The sequence below is a fragment of the Pyxicephalus adspersus genome, chromosome 7 (assembly GCF_032062135.1).
Source record: "Pyxicephalus adspersus chromosome 7, UCB_Pads_2.0, whole genome shotgun sequence".
Taxonomy (NCBI): domain Eukaryota; kingdom Metazoa; phylum Chordata; class Amphibia; order Anura; family Pyxicephalidae; genus Pyxicephalus; species Pyxicephalus adspersus.
Genome location: NC_092864.1, coordinates 46223000 through 46247697, shown reverse-complemented (window position 1 = coordinate 46247697; position 24698 = coordinate 46223000). Strand labels below are relative to the sequence as shown.

At 36.7% G+C, this 24698-nt stretch overlaps 1 protein-coding gene across 1 annotated transcript in view; it reads left to right on the top strand.

Moving 5' to 3' along the window:
- The window catches only part of LRP2 (LDL receptor related protein 2), a 118921-nt gene that overhangs the window by 55028 nt on the left and 39195 nt on the right, over positions 1–24698 (top strand). Inside the window, 18 exon segments of the mRNA XM_072419091.1 lie at positions 302–432; positions 845–982; positions 2112–2393; positions 3146–3385; positions 4330–4449; positions 4904–5020; positions 6151–6528; positions 8754–9002; positions 9881–10092; positions 10505–10689; positions 12014–12242; positions 13386–13563; positions 14512–14640; positions 19688–19854; positions 20172–20315; positions 21041–21150; positions 21559–21736; positions 22433–22646. Coding sequence (XP_072275192.1) covers positions 302–432; positions 845–982; positions 2112–2393; positions 3146–3385; positions 4330–4449; positions 4904–5020; positions 6151–6528; positions 8754–9002; positions 9881–10092; positions 10505–10689; positions 12014–12242; positions 13386–13563; positions 14512–14640; positions 19688–19854; positions 20172–20315; positions 21041–21150; positions 21559–21736; positions 22433–22646 — 3401 coding nt within the window.

Below are 24698 nucleotides of genomic sequence, written 5' to 3'. Positions count from 1 at the left end.
TATAAGTACAGCTAGGATATGCTTTGCAAATAATAACAACTTTCCAATTTATGCATCTCTATGGGCTAGTTAGGCTATGAGACATTGGGGTTCAATGCCTCATTTCTGACTTTTGAGCTAGAGTTTCGGGTTGCCTATTGACAGCTGTTGTTATAGTGCCGTCAACAGTTGCTGCCAACAACTAGTATCAGGCCTTTTGAAAAATATTTTAAAGCTCAAAATTGTGCATCCAAGCTTAGTATTTTCCTATTTTTCTTATTTTTTATTTTACGTATAACATCAAGCTTTTCTTTTTTTCCAGTTCCCTGCGCATATACTGGGTGGATGCTTTCTTTGATAAAGTTGAACATAGTAACTATGATGGATCTGACAGGCAAACTCTTAGTAGAATAACACAAATGACCCATCCATTTGGTCTTACAATTTATGGAGGTAAGATGACCAACTTCTTTTGTGGTCTTCATTTTCTCAAACGTAGTCAAATAATATTAAATATAGTTTGCAAACTAGGACCTGCCTACCACTTTCAGTCCCCATGCATGCATACCTTGCTGGTGGAAACCCAGAGAGTTATTGATATAACATTAAAAACTGATCCCAGTGTAATGACTGTCATATCACCGCAACATAAGGAGTTCCAAATGTTAGCATGTTGCCAGTGGTGCATGCACAATACATAGACTGTTCTGAGGTTCACAAACAGCAGATGGTATACTGCCTTTAAAACGAAATTACCATCAGCAATGTAAGATGTTTCAAGGATAAGATGTTTCTTGATTTATTGAATCATCCCTTTATGCAGCAGCACAAGAACACAGGTTTGAATTATGTGTATTTGTTTTAGGTTATGCATACATTACGGACTGGAGGCTTAAAGGAATAGTGCGTGTTAGGAAATATGATGGTGGAGAGATGACTGTTATTCGTAGAGGAATCAATAACATTGGACATGTAAAATCATTTGACGCAGGTATCCAAATAGGTAAGCCAAAATGAAAAGGCAATTGGGTAAAATGTATTCAGTATCATTATTGTATAGAGCGTAATTTAAATAAAAAATAGCAAGTAAGTCTATCCAAAAAAAGAACAAAATAACATGTTTGTTAGTGGTCACTTGGTTGCAATGTATTAAACATTTTCTCTGGGTTCTGTCAAGTTAAATATTTGTCTGCAGCATTCAGACACAAAGCAGGTCTTATGCATCCGATGCAAGTACTGGTAAAATTAATAAAAGGAGCTTTATTCAGAAGCTAACAAAATCATTACATCAACATGAATACCAAGCAACCAACAATTTATTAATATATTGATAATGCTTAACAATGCCTAAAAACTAGTTTCTTAATAAAATACAGCATATTTTCAGGTTCATCTCATGGTAAATTTAAAATTGTGTATGAAGCCAAACATGCGATACTTATCATTTAGAAAGGGTAGACCAGTAAGTGACCTTGCCTAAATTTTGATACTGATCTACACCATTGTGGCCAACCAACTTGATATAGAGGGCCAAAGGCACTACCCCTGAAATTACCAAAGGGCACATAATGCTCTGTGTATGTAATGATAAAGAAAATGCCATAGACTCCAAACATATTAGAATAAAGGTGTGCATGCCACATCAGATTGTCAAATATTAAGTGCATGCTATAGGAGATAATCAGGATTGTGGGCAGGCGACAAACACATAATAAAAGACTGTAGACATGCTGAAGAAGATATCAGTAAAATCTATATTTAAGAGGTTTAGAGAAAAAAAAAATTCAGAGAAAGAAAAAAAAAGACTTTAGAAAAAGTAAAACATGTAAATCGTAAACCAAGCTAGGTAATTTTTAAACATCCAGCCTAAGTACCTTGAGGAGCAAATTACTTATAAGGCCTAAATTTTGCACACTTAATCTTAGGGTTGTATGTGACTCGGGCCGAAGGTTGGGCACCAGGGTGTCAGACCACGACACTGGGACTCTGGTTGTTACAGAAACATTTATACATTTCTATATATACCTTTGCTGAATAAAAAAGCTACAGTTTGTTTTGTTCATAGGTCTACTTTAATATAGGTAACATTGTAATTGGGCATACAAGGAATAATAGATCTTTGTTTATCACAGGATCAAATCCCTGCAATAGACCAACAAATCCAAATGGAGATTGCAGTCATTTTTGTTTCCCTGTCCCTAATTATCAGCGTGTGTGTGGCTGTCCCTATGGAATGAAGTTGGGTCCTGAACAAGCCATCTGTGTGGAAGATCCATCAAATGAACCCCCAACACTGCAGTGTGGACAATATTCATTTGCCTGTGCCAATGGAAAGTGTGTGCCAGGTTACTATCGTTGTGATGGGGTTGACGACTGTCATGATAATAGTGATGAGCAAGGCTGTGGATCACTGAGTAAGTAACAAACAGTGTAGAAATCATAGGCCTTTAAAAGGGTAAAAAAGTGGAAAAAGATGCAGTAAGCCATACTAACCAATCACAAATTATCTTACATTTTCTGTGTGCTCCTAAAGTGTACCTAAAATCAAAAAACAAAAAGTCACCAGGAGGTAGAGCTAATTGACAAAAAAAGACATGCAATGGCTCCTGGTGGCTTTTTGTTTTAGGTCACACCAAACAGTGCATGTGCCATGTAGCCAGCCACCTGCGCATGTGTTACATCATCAATGGAAAAAGAGAAAGCCGTTCTTCTCTGAAGTCTGCTGTAACGATGGCACCTTTCGCTTTTGTGGTGATGACTGGCACTGGACCTGCCATTGCTGCAGGGCAGCTGCGCATACTTGCCAGTTATGGCAGAAACTTACCTCCCACAAATGAGTTTAAATGCTCTTTTACTAACAGATCTGAAATGCCATCAGTAGAACTTACTACACATCCCTTGCTGCTTGTGTCCTTGAATAAGATCAGTTATATATTTCTCAACCCTGGCTAAATATGTGAAGTTGGTAGACTTCTGAGCTCAGCTTTGTTGATAACCTTATCTGACCTTATCTGTTTTTATGAGAGACATATGGTGGCTTCCAATGTTAATTGCCTTCCGAAGAATTGAAAAAGGATCATTATAATTTTGGTTTAGGAAAACCTAAATACAAAGCTAACTTTTTTTAGAAACCCCACTGTCTGTTCTTGTTCTTTTTTTTTTGTAGATAGCACATGCTCCTCCAGAGCCTTTACATGCCGTAATGGACAATGCATTCCTCAGAACTGGCGCTGTGATAAACACAATGACTGTCTAGATGGTAGTGATGAGCAGAGCTGTCCCACCCAAGGTCCTCAATCTTGTCCTAGTAGCTACTTTACCTGCAGTAATAACCCCTGCATCCCTCGCATATGGCTTTGTGACACAGATAATGACTGTGGAGATGGATCCGATGAGGTGAACTGCAGTAAGTACCCAATATTCAGACTAATGTCTTTTCTATTTGTGAAAACCCAAAGTTTTATTGGTCTACATATTAAAACTTCAGAACAAATTCTGGAACACAAGAAATCATTAGAAAACACATTTGACATATGTAGGAAAACTCTTATTTTTTTGCTGTACCATCGGTCAGCATTGTATAACAAGGAATGCTTTCTTTTATTATGGTAATGGTATACCTCATCATATATTTCGGGGAAGGATCTCACCTCATATAATGGAGGATGGGAGTTCTTATCAAATAATGGAGGATGGGATCTCCCATCGTATTATGGGGAATAGGAACTCTCATCATATAATGGGGTAATGGGAGTTCTAACCATATAATGGGATATCTCACTATATAATGGAGAAATAGGATCTCTCATCATGTAATGGAGGGATGAGATCTCCTATCATATATTGGGGAATGGGAACTCTCATCATATAATGGAGTGGGGAGATCTCTTATCACAAAATGGGGGACTTATCACCATATAATGAGCAGATGAGGGCTGAATTGGATCTCTTACCAAATAATAGCAGGATGAGATCTCTCATAATATAATGGCAGATATCTTTTCTAATCATATCATGGGGACATAGGATCTCAAATGATTAAATGGATGGAATAATTTCCATCTTCATAAAATGGGGGAATGGGATCTCTCGTCATATAAAGGGTAATAGGATATCTCATTAGAAAATAGGGAATATGATCTACTATCATATATTAGAATTTAGTTGATGTCATAAACATATGTTAAACAAAAGAAAGAATTGTTCACATGATCACTAAATGTCACTGATACAGAAAATTACCATCTTTGACTTTTTTTTGCCAAAAATGCCTTTCCAGGACTACATGAGTATTAGACAGTGTTGATATCATCAGTACTGAATATTGTCTGATGTGTATGATGATTGCAGATATTACCAATACCTGTGAGCCAGGGCAGTTCCAGTGTCCAGATCATCGCTGCATTGACCCATCATATGTCTGTGATGGAGATAAAGACTGTGTGGATGGTTCTGATGAACAAGACTGCAGTAAGTATACTTTATAAAACAATATGATTAAAGGAGTTGTAAAGGCAGACAAGACAAAAACTCTCTTCATGAATTGCTAACAATAAAGCCAACATTTAATACTACTTATAATTCTTTTTATTTTTGGGGAAACTAAAGCAACATAGTTTAGACCAAAATATATGTCACCAAGAGTAGTGCACCAGTGTTTGAGCTGAAGGCATATCACGGATATCACATTACAAGCACATTACACAAGCAGTGCCTGCTTCTTGCAGATGTACATTATTTTGCTTTCTAGAAAATAGAAAATAATGTCATTTCTGTCATGATTAAGTCTCTTGTTTTTCTGCCATACTGATATTTTTCCGATAAAACTACAATTTCAAATTTTGCATTAAATCTGGCACAATCTCTTTTAATAAAAAAAAGAAAATATAACAGCAATGGCTTTTTTTGTTCTTTTCTTGCTTAGTTTACAACTGCACATCTGCCCAGTTTGCATGTGCGAATGGTAACCAGTGCATCAACAGCTTCTACCAATGTGATGGCGTTTTTGACTGCATTGACCGCTCTGATGAAGTCAACTGTCGTAAGTAAATAAATCCACTATAATAAAATTGTGACCATTTCTCAGGTGTTTATTTTGGATTAGACGGAGTATAAAACACAGTATTTGTTGTTGAAGGGAGAATTGACCATTTAAATGAGATATATAGACAAATATTTTTTTTGAGCTTGGTTGAAAAGGTGGCTGAAGGTAGCTTGTATCAAACGCCAGAAATGGTGGTATTTATAATAGGATCATCCCTAAGTGAATACAACAGACCTTCACTGAAAGGGGACTGGCAACATAAAAAATACCATGTACTGGTGAGCAGTATAGTCAAACCTTTTTTAATAAGTCAAAGATAAAACCAAATCCTTTACAAAGTGCATCAGCCCATATCAAAAATATCTTGTCTGATCTTACTGCATTATTTTTAATTTAATTGTTTGGTTACTACTGTTTGAACATTTTCCTCAAAATGATTATTTATGCCTGTATGTTGTTAAAGGAAGACACAAATGAGTCTTCAATAACCCATAGTAAATAATATTTATGAAATACAAAATAACAGGAAAATGTTTGGTCCATTTGCATGAAAATTAGAGGGTGGCTGAAACCAGCACCTTGCCAGCAGTCTGCTTCAACCAGAATCTAAGGAGGTTATGTTTATTGATTCTTTAGACTACATTGTAGCTTTTACTGTATCAATGGTAAGTTTACTAAACCCATGTTAACAAAATATTTTGTTTTGTTAAGTCTTTTACTCTTGCTCTGGAAAGGTTAATTTTTTAAGCCAGTTACTAAATATAAAGTATGGGTGGGAAATAGTTGGTGCATCAGTTACCCAGTAGCAGATGTGAGTGGCCTTAACTTGGTCAGATATCAAATAGCAGGTATGGATGGGCTTAAACTGGTAATCCAGTGACCAGTCGTTTACCCAATTGTAGATTTGGGTGGGCATTAAGGAGCAAACTACCAAATAAAGGTGTAGCTGGATGTAAATTTGCCAAGCCAGTTGCCAAATAACAGGTATGGGTAGGCAAAAATGCTTAAGTAAATTACCAAATTCCAGCTGCATGTTGGTATTGTGATACATTTCTATCAGTGATGTATAACACCATGTTCTAAAGGATATCTAGTCTTTCAAGAATATTTCTTCCTATGTTTTTTAGCGACAAGGCCTGCAGGAATGTGCCATCAGCATGAGTTCCAATGTCAGTCAGATGGATCTTGTATCCCATCAAACTGGGAATGTGACAGACACCCAGACTGTGTTGACGGTTCAGATGAACATAACAGTTGTCCAGTGAGGACCTGCGCTCCCTCTAACTTCCAGTGTGACAATGGAAACTGTATTTATCGGTCATGGGTTTGTGATGGAGACAATGATTGCCGTGACATGAGCGATGAGAGAGATTGCCCAACTCCACCTTTCCGTTGTCCCAGTTGGCAGTGGCAATGCCCAGGTCTCAGCATCTGTGTCAATATCAGTAAAGTATGTGATAACACACCAGACTGTCCTAATGGTGCAGATGAGTCCCCACTTTGCAGTAAGTATGTTCTTAGAAATGGACAATTTCTACCCCTGTTATGGTTTATTACAGTCCATAGGATCCTCCTGCATTAGGGTTCAACATTACAAAAAAATCCACAATCATGGAAAAAATGTTTACACATAGATCTATAATTTGTCTTACATGCTAAATTAAAGCTTAACTCCAGGCAGATATACCAATTCACAGTAAATTTAGTAATGCAAGTTCCTTAAATTGAATTGGTCACTCCCCCATGTGCACAGCAAATTGGAAAAAGGATGTGCAGCAATTGGGACCAATCAGGGTTGCTGCATTCACATGTGCTCAAAGGAACATACGTATGGGGGCTCCAAGTGAGACAGAAGAGGAGCATTTTAGTCTACAACTTCTCTCTAATTATCTAATGGACTAGGAGTTGATTGAGTTGTTCTAGCAGAGCTGCGTACATCTCAGAAATACAAGTCCATTGACATGTATGCTCCAATATTTAGCGGTTAATTCAGTGTTAATTCAGAGTTCAGCTTTAATTATTTATGTCTTAGAAGAAAGACCATCATATAAAATTATGCTTGGATAATCACTTCTTAAATTATTATCTTAGCCATCTTCTAAAATGTTGCAGTAATCAATGCATTGCAATGCAATTTTCTTCAAAATATTAATATAATGATCTTCTAATCAATAATGTTTAATCAAATGTGCATGATTCACTTTTGATTTTTAATTGATTCTCACTTTTTCTCTTTCTTTCTCTTAAATCCATGCAAACTTTCAGATGAAGCAAAACCAGGTACTGTATTTTGTTTCCATTTTTTTCCTTGTTGAGTGATTTAAATTGCTGCACTTTGAAATAGCTCTATGTTCTTTCTTTTATTTCTTGTGCTCTATAAACTTCCCAAAGTGACTCTATATCAAATGTGCCATAACAGCCATAACTTTAAAAGATAAATATAAATATTCACCTTACTGGTGCACTTCTGGACTCTGATCTGATTATGAGAAATGAATCTTTGAAGTGTGTTGTTAGTCTAGAGAAGGACTAAGCACGAAGCAATTGCATGCCGACCTCCATAGGTAACACATACCAGTGATGATCAGCCTTCATGACTGAGAAAACTAATAATCCAGGGAATTAAAGAGGCAGGCTGGGGGCAGTTTGGCTACAGAGGAATGAACTGAATGGTACTGGATGTCCATTAGCCAAAAAGTAGAGGCGTGAGAACCTGACTGTGTGCAGTAAGCTATTTCAATACAGGAGAGCAGCCTATACAACTGTTCATACCGAATTTTCAACAAATTTTCTGCATATAACACCATTAGGAACCTGCTTATCAGCACCACATTTATAAATTGAATCCATTGGCTAACAGGTATTTTGGTAAAATGGCAAATAAAGGTGCTTTATTTAAAAATAAAGTTTTTTTTTTTTTTATCAGTAAGCACTGTATTTTTTATAAAACGAGAAAAAAACTCCTAAAGTTGTGAAAAAGCGAGAAACATTTTACTAATATCTTCACTCCTCCAAAATGCCAAACTCATTGTGAAATCTTTTTTACTTCAAAGGTAATGGATGCACGTGTCACATTTTATTGAGATATACAAAATTTGTAAAAACAGCAGATGGTGAATTGGCATAAGAGTACACTTACAGTCATTCTTTTTTAACAAAATCATTAGAATGTTTTTTAGAAATAGGCCAAGGAAAATAAATCAAGCTGTAAAAAAACAAAACAAAAGATCATCATAAAAGTGCAATGAATGGGTATTGGACCCTTTAGATATAGCCACTGTCTTTCAAAAAGAAAACAATAGTCCAGGGGTTTCTTTTTTTCCTTTTCTTTTATTTTCAGTCAGTGTAGGTTAATATGTACCTAACTCAAGAACAAAATGTAATATATTTCAGCTTACCAGTTCTTAGATATGGTCCCTCCATTAGTTTTTTTCCAGGCTCTTTTTTCCTTTTCTTTCTGTGCTAGGTTGACAATATACATTCACCATACTGTATTTATGAAATAGCAAAATTTTCACCCCCTGGACAGAACTAAAAAACATAGTTACATACTAAGGTTGAAAAAGAAGGAAGTTCATCTAGCTGAACCACAAGGAAATAAAGAGATAAACCTCCATAAAACTAGAAAACCTTCATAAAACCCCCCTTTTTTCACCAAAGGAGAAAGTGTATTGTCCTTAAATATCGTTGGAAATAAGGGTAATATTTTATTGCTTTCTTGTGTTAACAGATCAGGAGAGCTGCAGTGACAGTAATGGAGGTTGCACTCATGGATGTATTCAAGGACCCTTTGGAGCTCAGTGTACCTGTCCCGTTGGCTACCAGCTCCTGAATGACTCTAAAACATGTGACGACATCAATGAGTGCCTGACTCCTGGAATTTGCAGTCAGTTCTGTAATAATGAAAGAGGATCTTTCAGGTGTGACTGTGATGAGGGCTATATTCTGGAACCAAATGGACAAACATGCAAAGCATCAGGTAAGAAAAGCTGCAAACAGCTAGTCAAAAATACAATGGAAACCCCATATGCTGTATATATAACAATGGGCTTGTTAAACAGAAGGTGAGGTAACCCATTGGATTGTAACCTTACTTCCCATTGGAAGTAACCCAATGGTTAACCCATTCTATTGGATTTTAGGATTCTTGCTGCTCTAAACTAATGTAATATGAAATTTAAACATTTAACAGGGTTATTACACATTGTATAGCCATTGTGAACAATTTACCATTATTTGTTCATATGAATGAAACCTTAATTGAGAGAAGGAGGCCAACATGGATCTGTGTGAATGACTCTTAGAGAAGCTGCAGAAGCTGCGCAGACGAAAAGGCAGATAGAGGCATCTGTAAGTAATAGCCTCTGTTAGTAAGTAGTGCAACTGGTCACAAAAGGTAGGAAAGACCCATACAAGGAACTGTTGGGGAGCAAAGCAGGGCCAGCTAGATGGGCACTGTCCTGTGGGGCGGCTCAAGGCATAATCTATGTAAGTAAACACTGTTGGCAAATAAAGTGGGACCCAGCCGTGCCCCAGGGTAGACAGAGACTATCATATGGGGGAAAAAGGCAGGGCCCAGGTGAGCAGACCCTGCTAGAGAGCAAGGGGGCCCAGGCAGGACCAATATGGAGACAGTGACTGGCATGTGGGGAGGCTGAGGCTGGTGACATGAAAATATAAAAAATATTTTCCAAGTGGCAGACAATGGTTATTTGGGTCAGGAGACAGAGTTGTAATTGTGACCCCTGCAAACCCTGTTCCTACATCACTGCATGTCATAAACCAGATCATGTTTTTGTATATCTTTGACGTTATTTAGGAAAACATTTTTGTAGCTGTATATTTTTTACTTTCTAGAGTTTGGAAATCTGCTGCTTCTAGTGGCAAGTCGAGGTCAAATCATCGCTGACAATATTACAACACTAGCTCACAATATTTACTCCATAGTTCGTGATGGGCGCAGTATAGTAGCCATAGATTTTGATTCTGTCACCAATCGTATTTACTGGTCTGACATTACGCAGGATAAAATATGGAGTGCTTTTGTCAATGGAACAGACAGGCAAATCGTAAGTTATTTTTATGGCTTCTTTACTTTTGGTTTTGTAAGAGTTTTTTTGTTACACTAAACTGTGTGGTTTGTAGAGAAGAACTTTTGGATTGACTAAGTTTTTACTGTCATCTGTGTGCCCACGGAAGAGATTTTCTTTAATTTCCAGGATGGGAAGTGAATGAAATCTTGAGCACAATAAAAGCATTTTATAGTATGATGGGGAAAGGTAAGACCCTATGTCAGGTTTTATTTCGCGTCCCGGTTGGGCAGCTTACTCCTTTTGCTTGTGTGGTTGACTAAAGAGGAAAATTTTCTTAACTTCTCCCATTTTATTGAAGTCTGAATAAAAAAAAAATGAAGTTTCACTTTAAAATTGATATTTTACAAGATAACATGTAAAGTGACTACCCTATTGTTGATAATTGCAGGTATTTGACAGTGGTGTCACTGTGACTGAAAGCATTGCTGTCGACTGGGTAGGACGGAACCTTTATTGGACAGATTATATTCTTGAAACAATTGAGGTATCTAAGCTGGATGGAACTCATAGGACTGTGCTGATCAGTGCAAATGTGACAAATCCTCGAGGACTTGTATTGGATCCCAGAACAAAGTAAGAAACCTTACACGAGTTCAGGTTTTAGCCTAATTGTTATGCTTACTGGTTTATTGCTAAATAAAACTACAACCCCTTTATGAAAGAACACTTAGGATGATACTTATTTGCCTACCAAATCTAACAATTATTCCTCCGTGTTCCCACCAGCATCTTTTCCTGCTGCATATTCCAGTTTTATGGGTGAAGCCAATAAATGAAAATAAATGAATACAGGTAGTCCCCACGGACGCCTCCTAGATACGAACGGGCCATTCCTGCTCCCTCGTTTGCAGAACAGAGGCTTGGAGGGGGGCAGTTTGCATGACTTGCAGAAGAAATATTTTGCTAAACGCAGCTGGGGTTCTGGGTGATCTTAAGAGTGGAGCTGATCTGTAGCATCTTATAACTCTTTAATGACCAAGACAAACTCTACAGTCGTTTCATTTTGCATTTCAAAGCACAGCTTGCTCTAGAAGTTAATAAATGTCTAGGCGCCATAAAGTTTTTTTTTTTTTTTTTTTTTGTGGTTAGCTCACAGTGATGATTTTATACAGTAACTGACACCATGCTGCCTAATAATGTGTTGAGAAAAACATCTGTCCTAATTGCATTTATTAAAATAATGTACCTAAACAAACCTATAGTCCCTATCCCGTATGTAACCCGGGGAATACCTGTATTAATAAATGAGAATGAAAAGAAGCTAAGTGACCACTTCACTGAAAATTTGCCATTTCAGGTGGGCTGCATTAGAGAGAAAGTTATCCTATAAAAAATAAGTTGAATAGTGTTAACCTTCCAATCTCTGTATTTATTAATCTGTACTAAATTAGTTTTGGAAATAGGACCACATTTCGATACCTCAAGTTTATTATATGTGATATCATACTTCTTAAAGGTCTAAATCCTGGGTAGCTATCTCTCCAAATCATCCATATAGACTGGAACACTTAGGCTGTCATGATTTTGGTCCTTGAACTAGAGCTAAATTTACAAATAGCCATGAAGTTTCAAATTATGTGTTTTCATACTAATTATTATTTGATTTGCTCTTGAAAATTTTTTGAAAAGATTTGGCCACGGGAGATCATCATAATTTGTCTGCTTTTCTTGTGGTTTATTTATGCCCCCAGTTTTCTTTATCTTTTCCACAATCTCATTAACAGAGGTTGAATTTGTACATTTATTTTCAGGATTAAAAAAAATGAACAAAATAATTTGAAATAAGCTAATAGAAATATGATGTAAAAAAGATAAAGGGAATATAAAGATAGTAAAAATAAGCAGCTAATGAGTTCTTTGTCATTAGAACGCCTATAATTATCTCTCCCTATTACAGTTCTCGTGTGATGTTTTGGACAGACTGGGGCAGGTATCCCAGAATTGAAAGTGCCAGTATGGATGGAACCTCAAGAAAAGCTATTGTTTTAGAGAAGATCTATTGGCCCAATGGACTGACCATTGATTACCCCACAAAGCGCCTCTATTTTGCTGATGCATATCTTGACTACATTGACTATTGTGATTACGATGGAAATAATAGGAGGCAGGCCTTGGCTAGTGATTTGGTAAGTTACACATTGTATGAAAATGCTAGGGTCAGTTTTAGGGGTTGTCATCAATGGATATCTGTACTTCCCTAACTAATTCAGGCAGATCCTGGCTTGTAGAAGGGAGTGCCAGTATGCACCCTGACTTAGTACTTCTCTCAAGTCCCCCCAGACCTAGTGAAAGCAGGGTGCTTCTCCTTGGGAGGAGTTCTGCAAATAATAGAATGCCTTGATGAATTGATGTCAATCTTGAGGAGTGAACATGATCAGGTAGGCTATATTTATATGATTACAAGAGCTGAAATCTAATGAATAAACATAATGGGCCAATGAGAGAAAGACTGGAAAGGAATGGGTTAGATAATGCTGGATTTCTTCCAGATAAGAAATATGCACAAGCCTGTACAACTGTGGAAGAATCACGGTAAAACTGGAGTTCAGCTTTTAGGGGTTTGTCTATCTAAATGTTTTCCCCTTTACTTTCTGTCCCGGTAACAACAGTTTTCCTAAATCTACACATCTATAATATCTATAAAAATAGGGTTTAGGTGACAATCAGAGGGGTAATTCAGAAGCAGGTCAGGAGCATTAACCAGGTCTATTACTATGCATTTGCTGGTCATAGGTCAGGTCAAGGCACAGGAAGTGTTGGAAACCACTCAGCAAATAACTGGGGATAGCTGAGTCCTAGGTAGCCCACTAAGCACAAGCATGTAGAATGAACGTATGCAAACAAATGCACTGTTATTCAGAGATGCACTTCCAGCCATGTACCGTACTCCGGGGGCAACTGGGCAATACATTTTTTGCAATAGCAAGACAACCTTTTTTTTTTTTACTTGTTGGTTATTTATAACACTTTTTTAAAATTATTATTTCATATTGTACATATATGCATTAACCAAATTACAAAAACAATTTATTGTCAAGAATTTGTTAGCCAAGTAAATGACATTTTGGCATGCGAAGATTAAGTGTCCTGCAAAATGCAATATTGTGATCAAAAAGATATTATATTACATTAATATAATATATATATATATATATACCTATATATACAGTATATATTATATTGCAATGTTAATTGTAAGAGCTAATCTATAAGTGCTGAGCCATATGTGCTGCCATGATCATGCTTTTCAAACCACATTAACTTCACAGGTACTGCAGCACCCACATTCGATTTCTATATTTGAGGACTATGTTTACTGGAGTGAAAGATATACCAACCGTGTTATTCGTGCCAATAAGTGGCATGGCCGCAACCAGACAGTCATGATGTATAACATAAATCAACCACTTGGGATCTCCGCTTTTCACCCAGTAAAACAACCTGCAGGTAAATATTATTATATATTTGATGAATGTTTTGCTGTTCAGTTGAGAGCGGTTGTGGTGCAATTTACTAGGCCATCTCTGGTCCTAAAATAACAACCCCTTTAACTGCAACTAATTGTGGTTGGAACAGATACCCATTTAGGTCAGTGTAAACAAAGCAGCCAGAAGCTATAGACATGATTTATTAAAGCTTTCCAAGACTGGGGAGGATACACTTTTCTTAGTGAAGTGATCCAGCAAACCTGGAATGGATCTAGTCCAGAATTCAAAACATTTGCTAGCAAATAGCAAATTACTTTGAAGAAATCCATTCCAGGTTTGCTGCATCTCCCAGCTTCACTGAAGAAAGTGTATCCTCTCCAACCTTAGAGAGCTTTAATAATCCAGGCCCTATATGTCCTGTTCAGGAATCTTGCTGCAAACCACCAAAATTCAAACACAACCTGCACACAAATGCTTTGGCAAAATTTTTCCCAATCACTTCCATACATTTAAAGTTGGGAGTGTGGTTGAGTGTGCAGTAGAATGCTGCAAGTTATCACAATTTGTAAAGAGGCCTGTGAGAAAAAAATATTATCTGATGTAATAATGTGTTCTCATGAAAAAATTGAGTTTTCCCCACCAGTCTTGTTTTCATGGCATGTTTGAATATCATGGTGACTGATAGAAAGTGGCTTTGATTCTTATCAAGAATCACAATAGATCTAGCAGCAAAAGAACATAAATATATGCAATGCAATATAAAAACCAATAAAGTATATGTATTTGTTATATGTTTCATTAAATATTAGCTGACATTTTGTTTGATATTATCAGACTTGCTTGAATCTAAATGCTGAGCATGACATTTGTCTTATATCGTAAATTAATTACAAAGATGGAAGATTGGGTTCAGAATATTTCTTATTGATTGAGATATGACCATTATGTGATAAATTCTTTCTTTCAGGCCTAAATCCATGTGCATCAAACCCCTGCAGCCATCTTTGTTTGCTGTCATCCAGTTCCACTAAATCCTATTCTTGTGCATGCCCCTCGGGGTGGACATTAACTGATGATCAGGTGAACTGCCAGAGAGGTAAGAAACCATGGGACACAAGGGCTGTACTCCCCAAAGATTTGGATCAGGCTACAATATGGTGGCAGTGTTGTATTTGGTGGGGGTACACATTTTTAAAAATATATAATTTGCAACCTTTGGGGCCTAGAGAAAAAAAAGCAGCCACCCATAGATCTTAGATAATGGATATAAAGATGATTTTAACATAAATACTCAGCCATCCTGGAAACTTTGCTTGTAAGATTGTACATGGATTGACTAAGGTGACTGTCAGCAGAAAAATCAATCTGTAAACTGAAAATGTTTTTTTTTTTATGTAATAGATTATGGTAACACATGCCTGAACTTGTTCTGATGTTGCAGATAAACTTTTGCATTGCTTCGTTTTTCTTCTCCATATTGTGGGGAAGAGTTAGAACTGCTATTTATAGTCTTTGGCACCTGCATAAGAAAAAGATAACAGGGAGTCATTAAAATTTGCCATCGTTCAATGCCTCAATGACACCAGACAAAGGGAAGTGAGCGAAAACCTTACCTGTAGGGATACAAACAACAGTAAAGACCCTAATCAAGTAGATCTGAGAGTGAAGTGCCACTTGAATGCAAATTTAAAGCTATGTACACACTTCAGATGTTTCTCTGATGTGTACAGTGCTCCCCCAGGGCATTGAATCTTCTGTATTGGATTGATGGGATAGCCATCAGGAACATCCACTGTTCACTTCTATAGAAGAAAGCACAATGTTTGTCCTCCCCATTCTCCCCACTAAACAGAACAGCTCTGTGTGTACATGCTCATTTATTCATCTGTCACTTGATCATTAAAGATAGTTTCCAGTGAAAACCCTCTGAAGTCTATTGAATGAGATGCATTGGACTAGATACATGTTTATCACAACACAGCTCTGAATCACTAAGAATGTGTTATCATGGCTTCTACTTGATTCTGCTTTGCAATAGCTTGTATCTGGACTTCAACTTGTAGGGTGGCTCTTCAATCACAAGTTTACTTATGATGTGTAAAAGCTGCCAGGATTCCCGACACCTTTTGATGAATACCACTGAACATTAATAAGACGCCCCCCTCCTCAGGTACCAGCCCTATCTATCCATTTTTCTCAGGCGATAAAAACCTGACATAGGTTTGTACCCTTTACCAGAAAATTGAAACTTACACTGAGTCTTTTATCTCATTCTAAGTGTAGGTTGACATTTAAGTATATAATTCAATGGCCGCTTTATTAGAATATTTATACTATTTTGTATGCTTGAAGTCAGCTGGTAAAACGGGGAATATAAATACAAAGCCTTAAGCTATCTTCTAACATCAAAACCTCTTCTACATTCTCAGTACTTCAAAAGTGTCCAGAAGCCTAAAGTAGGAGCTTTATAATACAATCATGGCTTGTTCTTTTGCTGATACCATCTGGCAGCCTGTCAGTGAACAGCTTGGTGCTGCTTTGTAGTAGAAGGAGGTGGAAGATAGAGGTTAGGGTTTTCCTCATTCTGCTGTATATTTAGGAGTGCAACAATTTAGATGTATCACTTGATAGAGAACATGCAGATTACTGACAATCAGCAAAGGATAATTAACCTACCTGATGACATTTAGAATTTGAGTTACAAGGCAATTTCAAATCAAACTCCATTTTATTTTTATATTAGAACGTATAGGGACAGAACTGCAAAATAATATTAAAAAATATGTCTTGAGTAAAAAAACAGGCTGATATTGGGTACGAGTTGCTTGGCTGTCATGCTAGGCCTCTGGTTCCAGTAGTTTATGCAACTGATCTGCATGTGATCCAACAAACCTGGAATGGATCGGGTCCAGAATTAAAAACTAGAAGCAAATGATTTTTAAAGGATTAAGACATTTATTGCAGGTTTGCTGGATCACCCAAGTTCCCCCCATGATAGTCAAACTTGTTCTGTAGTATTAAGCTTCAATGGGCTCAGAGTTTACAAATACTTATATTGTCACTTTCGTCTTTATTATAAAAAACGTTAGCATTGTTTGTACATAGAGTCCTCCAACTGCAGGATGACTGTAAACTAGGTTATCGGTGATCAAACTGTTCAGGCAGGCTGCTTACAAGGCCACCATCATTCTCTGACTCTTTTTTGTCTATAGACTGTCTGTGCATTTAGTGAATAAAAGGCCTTATGTTGCTGCTCTGAAGCCATAAAGATTGTATCACTAGTTAATTTATTTGTGAGAGATTTTAATTATTGTTAATGGTAAAAAAAAGGCTTTGCTCAGTCTTCTGAGACTTAATATGAAATTAATCCCTGATGACAGTGTTATTTTTGTCTGGCAGCACAAACTTTCAGCACATAGATTAAATTTTGGAATGCTCATTCTTATCTATTGTCTTCATTTCATCAAAGCCATATAGAGCACCTTGACATCTGGGATTGCCTTAACTAGATTTAAACAGTAAGCATTCGTCTATAAAATGAGGTTAAGTGTTCGGCACAGCTCAAAGCATGCATCGTTATGTGCAAGAAATTAAAGATGGAGTATATACAAAGAACATTGGGGGGATGACTCATTTCCCTAATTTGCTCCAATGCTTTCAGGTTATCACATATAATTATATAAAAAAGAAAAAATATATAGAGATTTTAGTCTAAACAAGAATATTTTTATAATTTCTGATGGCAAATGTGTAGGTAAATGGTTCTAGACAGTCATTTGTAAAACTTAAAAATAGACAAATAACTATTTTACACACATATATTATAAAATAAATGAGGTGTACTTGTAAAATGATTTATTTTTCCCTTTTTTTCATTTTATAATTGTCCATACATTTCCTGGGATTTAAACTGTCCTATGGAACTTTTTTTTAAAAAAACAAAAAAAAAAAAAAACACTTTTGAGGAGTCCTTGTTTCCTCCACAGACCAGTCGGTGTTGTGCCATCCCTGATTTCTTGTTCATTCATTCCATGCCTGAGATCGCGCAAAAGGAGCAGCCCAAAGCCGCAGTCTAAGCATTGTTATATGGCAGCGGATGCCAATCGCTGGTCCGGGGACACAACCCGCCCACTCTCCCATTGCAGGCTCAGACCAGCTTGCTAAACATCCTGGGGTTACAGTACCGCAGGGTTGTGGACACTACTTTTGTCGCATCCACGTCCCTGCGCTACTGTCCCACCAGGATATTTAGCAAGCAGGTCTGAGCTTGCGATGGGAGAGTGGATGGGTTCTGGCATCATGACATCACTCTGGGGGAAGTTTCTTCCCAGTGAATGCACGGTCCAGGTTCCGTGAGGTCCATAAGGTCCGAAAGGTTGGCAATCACTGTTATATGGGACTACAGAAAGTAGTAACATATTAACCTATACAGAACTGCAATAATGAGTCATATATCTGTCTCGAGTTCACATTTAACAATACAACACTAACAAGCTCTATATTTTAAATTGACCTTTTTCACCCACACAGTTGTGAATAACACATCAGTGCATGTACTGTTTCTTAACATATGCTTGGCTGAGCGTAGCAATGTTATGTTTAGGAGTTTAATTAGTGTGGTTGTTGTAAATGGAATGATAATGACAAGTGTAGGAAAACTGCAGCCCGGAACAGAGAGAATTCTGTCTTAATTAGGGGAAGTCAATTAAACATTCCATTCAACCTATAATTTAGTGTTTTGTTGAGGTTGCACTGCTGGTTTCCTTAAAAATTCATCGACAAATATTCTGACTTAGGCTGGATTTACTTCTGTGGTTTGTGGTAACATGTCATCAGCAGTGTGAACCATTATGTTTACATATATTTTTGTGTGTTTGCAACTTTATAGTTGTACAGTTATAGTTATACAGTGTAAATTGCCTAATTGCTGCAAAAAGTGTCATAATTTGAACTAAATACTAGAAATGTTGATATCCACATTCATTCCACTTTTCAGCATGCTTACAGTGAGAACTAACGAGTTTGAGTGGTGGGGAACAGTTACTCTAAATCAATGGAGCTTCTGATCACCACAATAGATGTTTTATGGTTACTCTGTTCTCCACATTTAGCAGTTTTTTCTGTTTTCACTTAAAAATATAAATATAAAACTCATTTTCCCCACTCTATTACAAATCTGATAATTCATTCACATGTGAATCTGCATGTGACTTGCAGAAAGGTGTTGATGGGGCCTCCAAATTTTTTCTCATGGATCGGATTTGCTTTTTGCTCCAGGTTCCACTGAGAACAATAGAAGCTGGGTCTACTTTTGAGCCAAAAGTGATTTTGCTGAATTGTATACATAGGAGGACAGGGACACACTGGGCTGTAGGAGTATACCTATTGCCTTGATATGGAGTGCAATTTACATTTCTAATGCCCTGTACAGACATTAAATAGATGTCAGATTTTTGAGGCTGAAAATTACCTTTCATGATCGTTTCCAGTGACAGGAAAGTGAACGGGTGTTGTATGTACAATGCTGTTCACTATACTAAAAAGGGGGAAAGATTAGTGCATGGCACCTGCTCAAGCATTTGGTTGTTCATTAATCCACCAGGTCATTGACTCTTTACACGTGTTAGATTTTAATCCAAGATGATCACGACCATTTGAAAATCATCTAACATGTGCATATAGCTTTAGGTATATGATAGCAATGGATATCTGTCTTGAGTATCTGTTACTGCATTGAACAAGATTGCCATGTAAGAGACAAAGATTGTGTTTGGACTCCAATTACAATTATTACAATGGGATGCAAATGTATGATGAGATACTGTAATTAAAGTAATTTTGTGAGTAGTATTTTATTTCTCTAATAATGTTTTGGGATGATCTTTACAAGCATATTGCAATGCGGTTGTTTCTATTTTACTGAAAAAAAAATAAATAAAAACTCTATTTCGCCTAAATGGAATTTCCATCACTACACTCTGCCCGAAAAAAATGGATGTTGAAAATGTCCTTTTAGGACCTCAAAGATCTTTCATCAAAGATCCTATTCCCAGTCATTGCTAAATGTCGTAGATGGGTTGCATTGATTAAAAAATGTGGATAACATAAACTTCTTCCTGTTTGCATTTATTTCCTTTATCCAGATGACAAGCCCTTCCTCATTGTCATACGAGATAATATTATATATGGGATGTCTCTTAACCCAGAAGTATTGACCAATGATGCCATGGTACCAATAGCAGGCATTCGCAATGGGTATGATGTGGATTTTGACGATGAGGAGCAAATGCTGTACTGGATTGAGCATCCGGTAAGTGACACATTTTATGTATCATCATGGGGGGTACATGTAGCTGTTTTATTGGGGGGGGGGCGGTGCAGTGATTTTTTTTTACTATTGACAGCAGCTTTTCTGTAATTCCATGAAGGGGCACAATGCAATCCTTAGTGCCTCAGCAGGTAAAAATGAAAATTTCCAGGTTTCCAGGTCCCTTCTTTATTATAGAACTGTGCCTATGTTTAATCATTATGATAATATTTGAATAACCTAATAATTAATTTGAACATTGTATAACAGAATATTTGCTTGGATGGACCCCTTAAGTTTCTCTTTCTGTTTGCTTTCAGGGTGAAATACACAGGGTGAAGTCTGATGGGACAAACAGAACAGTTTTTGCTCCAGCTGTTGTCATGGGCACTCCTATTGGCTTGGCCTTAGACTGGATTTCTGGAAATTTATATTACACAAACCCTGCAACTCAGTCAATTGAGGTAAAAATGAAATGCAAAAAGAAACAAAATGACATAACATCAGAGCTGATATTGCATTTTAGTTGGAAAATATAATAATAAAAACCATTCTGTATTACCTCTATACTTGTATTTAGTGTATACTCAAGATAATCCAATATTTCTTTTAAAAAATGAAAAGGAATCTTGGTTTATATTTGGATCCCACCTCTAGATGGAATGTCTGATACATTTTTAGAGTTTGTTACACCCTTCATATATGGACACAGCACCATCTACTGATGATTAACAAAAATGCATAAAAGATCATTTAAGATGAAGTGAACCATTATCACCAGCTCAAAAGTACAAAAAATGTAAAATCTGTGAATAAGTGAAAAAATAAACTGATCCCATGTGATATTAATTTTCTCCTTTTTAATAATAAATGTTCAAAGAGACAACCTGCACACTGCCCTGAGCCTGCAATTTCATATGATAGACATGATCCACGGCTCTGGCCGGTGCGCCCCACCCCCCAGTGGGGTCCTTCTCCTGACCCTGCGGGGGGGGCGGACTGGCCAGAGCCACCGACCACCAAATAATTCTTTCCAAAAAAAGAGTGGGCACACGTGCACATTCCCGAAAAAAGTGAGGGCACCGTTCCCACCTGTGCCCACCCCACTACACTCCTGTCTATTTGGCACCCCTGCAAAAAATAATTGCCGTTTTGCTCTAGTGAAAATTAATTGTTTTCATCATTTTAGGTTTTAAAATTACGTGGTGAAGTAAAATACAGAAAGACTGTTATTACAAATGATGGAACATCTACTGGAGCTGGACGTCCACTTGGAATTGCAATTGACCCAGCCAGGGGGTAAGCAAACATTGGGTGGGAATCAATTATTGCTATTGAAACACATGAACCTGGAAAATTTTCACGAGGGATCGTTTGAGGGAATATCTGTTTCCTCGTTTTGTAAATAGAGCCCTATATGATATACTAATGTTTCTAAGAAAGTGAATCCATTCTAGTTTAATGTAATTGACTTGGTAGTTCATAATCACCAAGCTGCAGCACTCATTTTTTTTTGCCTTACTAATGTTCATAATTCTTTGTATGTAGAAATAAAATATAATAAATACAATATTTAAATAATATATATCAGTATATTAAATTATAATAAAATGTATGTAACAATTATATGTTAAATATATAAACTAAGAATGGAATTTATTTTTGTTAATTTTTTTTTCCTCATACGCCTATTTTTTTTCTTTTTAGAAAGATGTATTGGACAGATCAGGGCACTGAAAGCGGAATCCCACCAAAAATTGCCAGTGCTGACATGGATGGCTCCAATCCAGCTGTTTTATACACTACTAATTTGGACCATGTGGAGTTTATAACAATTGACATTGCTGAGCAAAGACTTTACTGGGCAGTGACTGGCAGTGGAGTGGTAATTATGCATTTTATGTATTTTATTAGCAATATTCTATCATACATTGTGATTCCGGTAGCCTGGTGCAACAGTTACGAGCTGAGGCTTTCAGAACACAAAAAAGCAGTTAGACGAAATGCTCTTATATATTCAAATGTTCTTTTTTCTAACTTGTCAATAACAATAGAACTAACTCTAATGCTCAGCACTTTCCCACCAGAGCCTTTACAGAATATCTAAACATAAAACCTTAAAATCAGAATAGAAAAAAATACACAACATCAATGGTGGCTTACCAGTCCTTGGATGTAGTGGCTGCATTAGATTTAATGGAGTTTCTTTTTCCCAGTTTAGGGTTTGCATACGTTTTAACCTAAAACTTTAAATGACCCCTTAACTAAGAGGACCCTTTTCTAAAAAAGAAGGGTAAGCATCATTGTTTATTCCCCTACAAGGGAAGTAAAAAGCTTATTATCCTAGAAAATCTTTGTTTTTGTTTTTTTTAAAAAACAGAATCCCTTTCTCACTTGGGGCCTCTGTCATATGGTTTGAAAGCACTAGCTAGAAACACTTGGGGGAAATTTTGTGGAAGAAGAAAAAGAAAGGTGGCTTCTCCCTAACTACTTGTTTTTATGGATATAAACATTTGTTTTCTCACCCTGTTACTCATTTCAGTGATCTGTTAATTTACCAGAATTACAATTTATATCTTAGATTGAAAGGGGGAATACGGATGGCACAAACCGAGTTACTATTGTGCAGCATCTCTCGCACCCCTGGGGAATAGCTGTCCATGAGAACTTCCTGTATTACACTGACCGTGATTATGAAGCCATTGAGCGGGTGGACAAATCCACAGGATCTAACAGAGTGGTAATAAGAGACAATGTATCAGGACTTAAGTGTCTGCGTGTCCACCACAGAGACAGTGAGTATTTATAGACTGTATATAATTCAGAATAAAAAAAAATAATACAACTGGATTTGTATGTGCAAAGTCCCTGGTTGAGCATTAATGCTTACCCAGACGTCATTTATATGGGGTGAAAGCTTTTGGGTAAGCGTTGTGACAAAGATCAACACTAGGCGTATGACAGTGCATGATACTAGTAAGCCTGAATTAAAGCCTGAGGTTTTCATGGCATATCCAATGTCCTGTTTTCACATAAATAAAAATGGAAGCAGTTTTTTTGGGACTTTTAGGGGACCTAAATTCAAAACATCAATTGTTTAAAAAAGAAATGATTTAATAGAAACCAGCCTAAAAACAATATAGCTTTGACATTGATACATTGTGGTGTCATTACATTCAAAACATCAAAACACCCATCTGTTCTTGATGGGCTTTGCAGCTACTTTATCTGCTTCCTCCGAAGAACTATTGCTGGAAAAATCCATCACAACTATGAACAATTGTAGTGATTTATTAGATTCTTCATATCACATAATCATCATTTGAATACATTTAGTTGTAAATTTGTACTTACACAGTACTTTGCCAACTATCTGTACAAAGAGAAGGAGATATATCCAGCAAACCTTTCTGTTGAAAGCTTAAACCAAAAGAACAATTAGTCATAATTACATTAACACAATTACCCGTAGAACTGAAATGATTGCTACTTGATACCATTTTTTCAGTTTGATTTGGATAAGATTCCTTAATAAAATTTAAGTTTATGTGGACCAACAGAAATCTACAAGTTTTAGGAAATAGAGCTTTTTTGAACATTTATACCAAACTGCTGTTGCTGTTCCTCCCTTGAAGATATGCCATTGTCAGGTTATCTGACCTTGTTTTCCCTATCTAAAACTGTGCACCATATAACACATTAATCATAGTGCCTATGTTGACTGCAATAATGGATTAATCTAGAAACTAAAGATTACTTTGAGTCTGGTTATCTGATCCAATTTTCCCTTTATGAGCTCCATACAAGCCCACTCCTACAAATCAACTTACTTGTGTTTATTCATAAACTATATGAAAACAACAATTTTGTAACAGTCAAACATTACAAACCTGTTTATGGAATTTGGTTCAGTTGTTTTGGTTTTGCAGTACCCTTAAAATTTAGGCTGAGAATTTAATAGTAGAATCTCCCTGAATTTTTCTGAATTTTTCCCTTGATAAAAAAAGAAAAGGATTTGGGCTTCTGTTTTAATAGATCTTGTTTTGTTACTCTATGTAGGAGCATGTTTATTTTACCACAAAGGATCATGGACTCTTATTGTATGATGTACTGGCCAGTGTTACCTGTTTTTCCAATGTAATCATTGACTATGATTTGAACTAGCTTCACCTTCAGTGGTCTCCTCATTCCAACTGCATGTAAAGCACTGAAGCGGCTTCATAAAAACAGCAAGGGGCAAGCAAAGGCTAGGTGGGACAGGTTTCAGATAAAACATTATACTGAAAAGTTTTTCAACTTGCACGCCCCTCAATTGTCTGGCATTAAGTATTATGTTGTGGCAAAGTAATTAGTTCTGAAACTGGAGTGGGTGATTTTCGCCAGGAAAAAAGAGAGAGATCGCTTTTGTTTATCTACACACAGGTATTCTCTTACTAGCACTTATAAAGTTTTAAATGTAATCTTGGCTTATTTTTTTGCACAAAAACATTGCTGTTCCCTGAAGTCTCTTTTGCCTTGCTATTGCCATTACTCATTGGATATACTACATGCTAGAGTCCTTATGCAATGAAGAATGGCTTCCTCGATCTCCTGATCAGAAGCAACAGTTCACTTTACTTCCATGGGATCCTCTACAGCAAAACTCTAAATGCTCTTGCACTATTATGCCCTTGTGATAAAAGGGTTAAAGTCAGGTGTGTGGGGAGGCCAGGTGACCGGACCAGTTCATGGGCTTCAATGATTGCGTTTTTTTGTTTATGAAGAAAATTGATTTTTATTTGGTCTTCAATAATGTCTTTATTAATAAAATGTTTCTGGTATTTATTTTATATTCAGAAACAACAGGT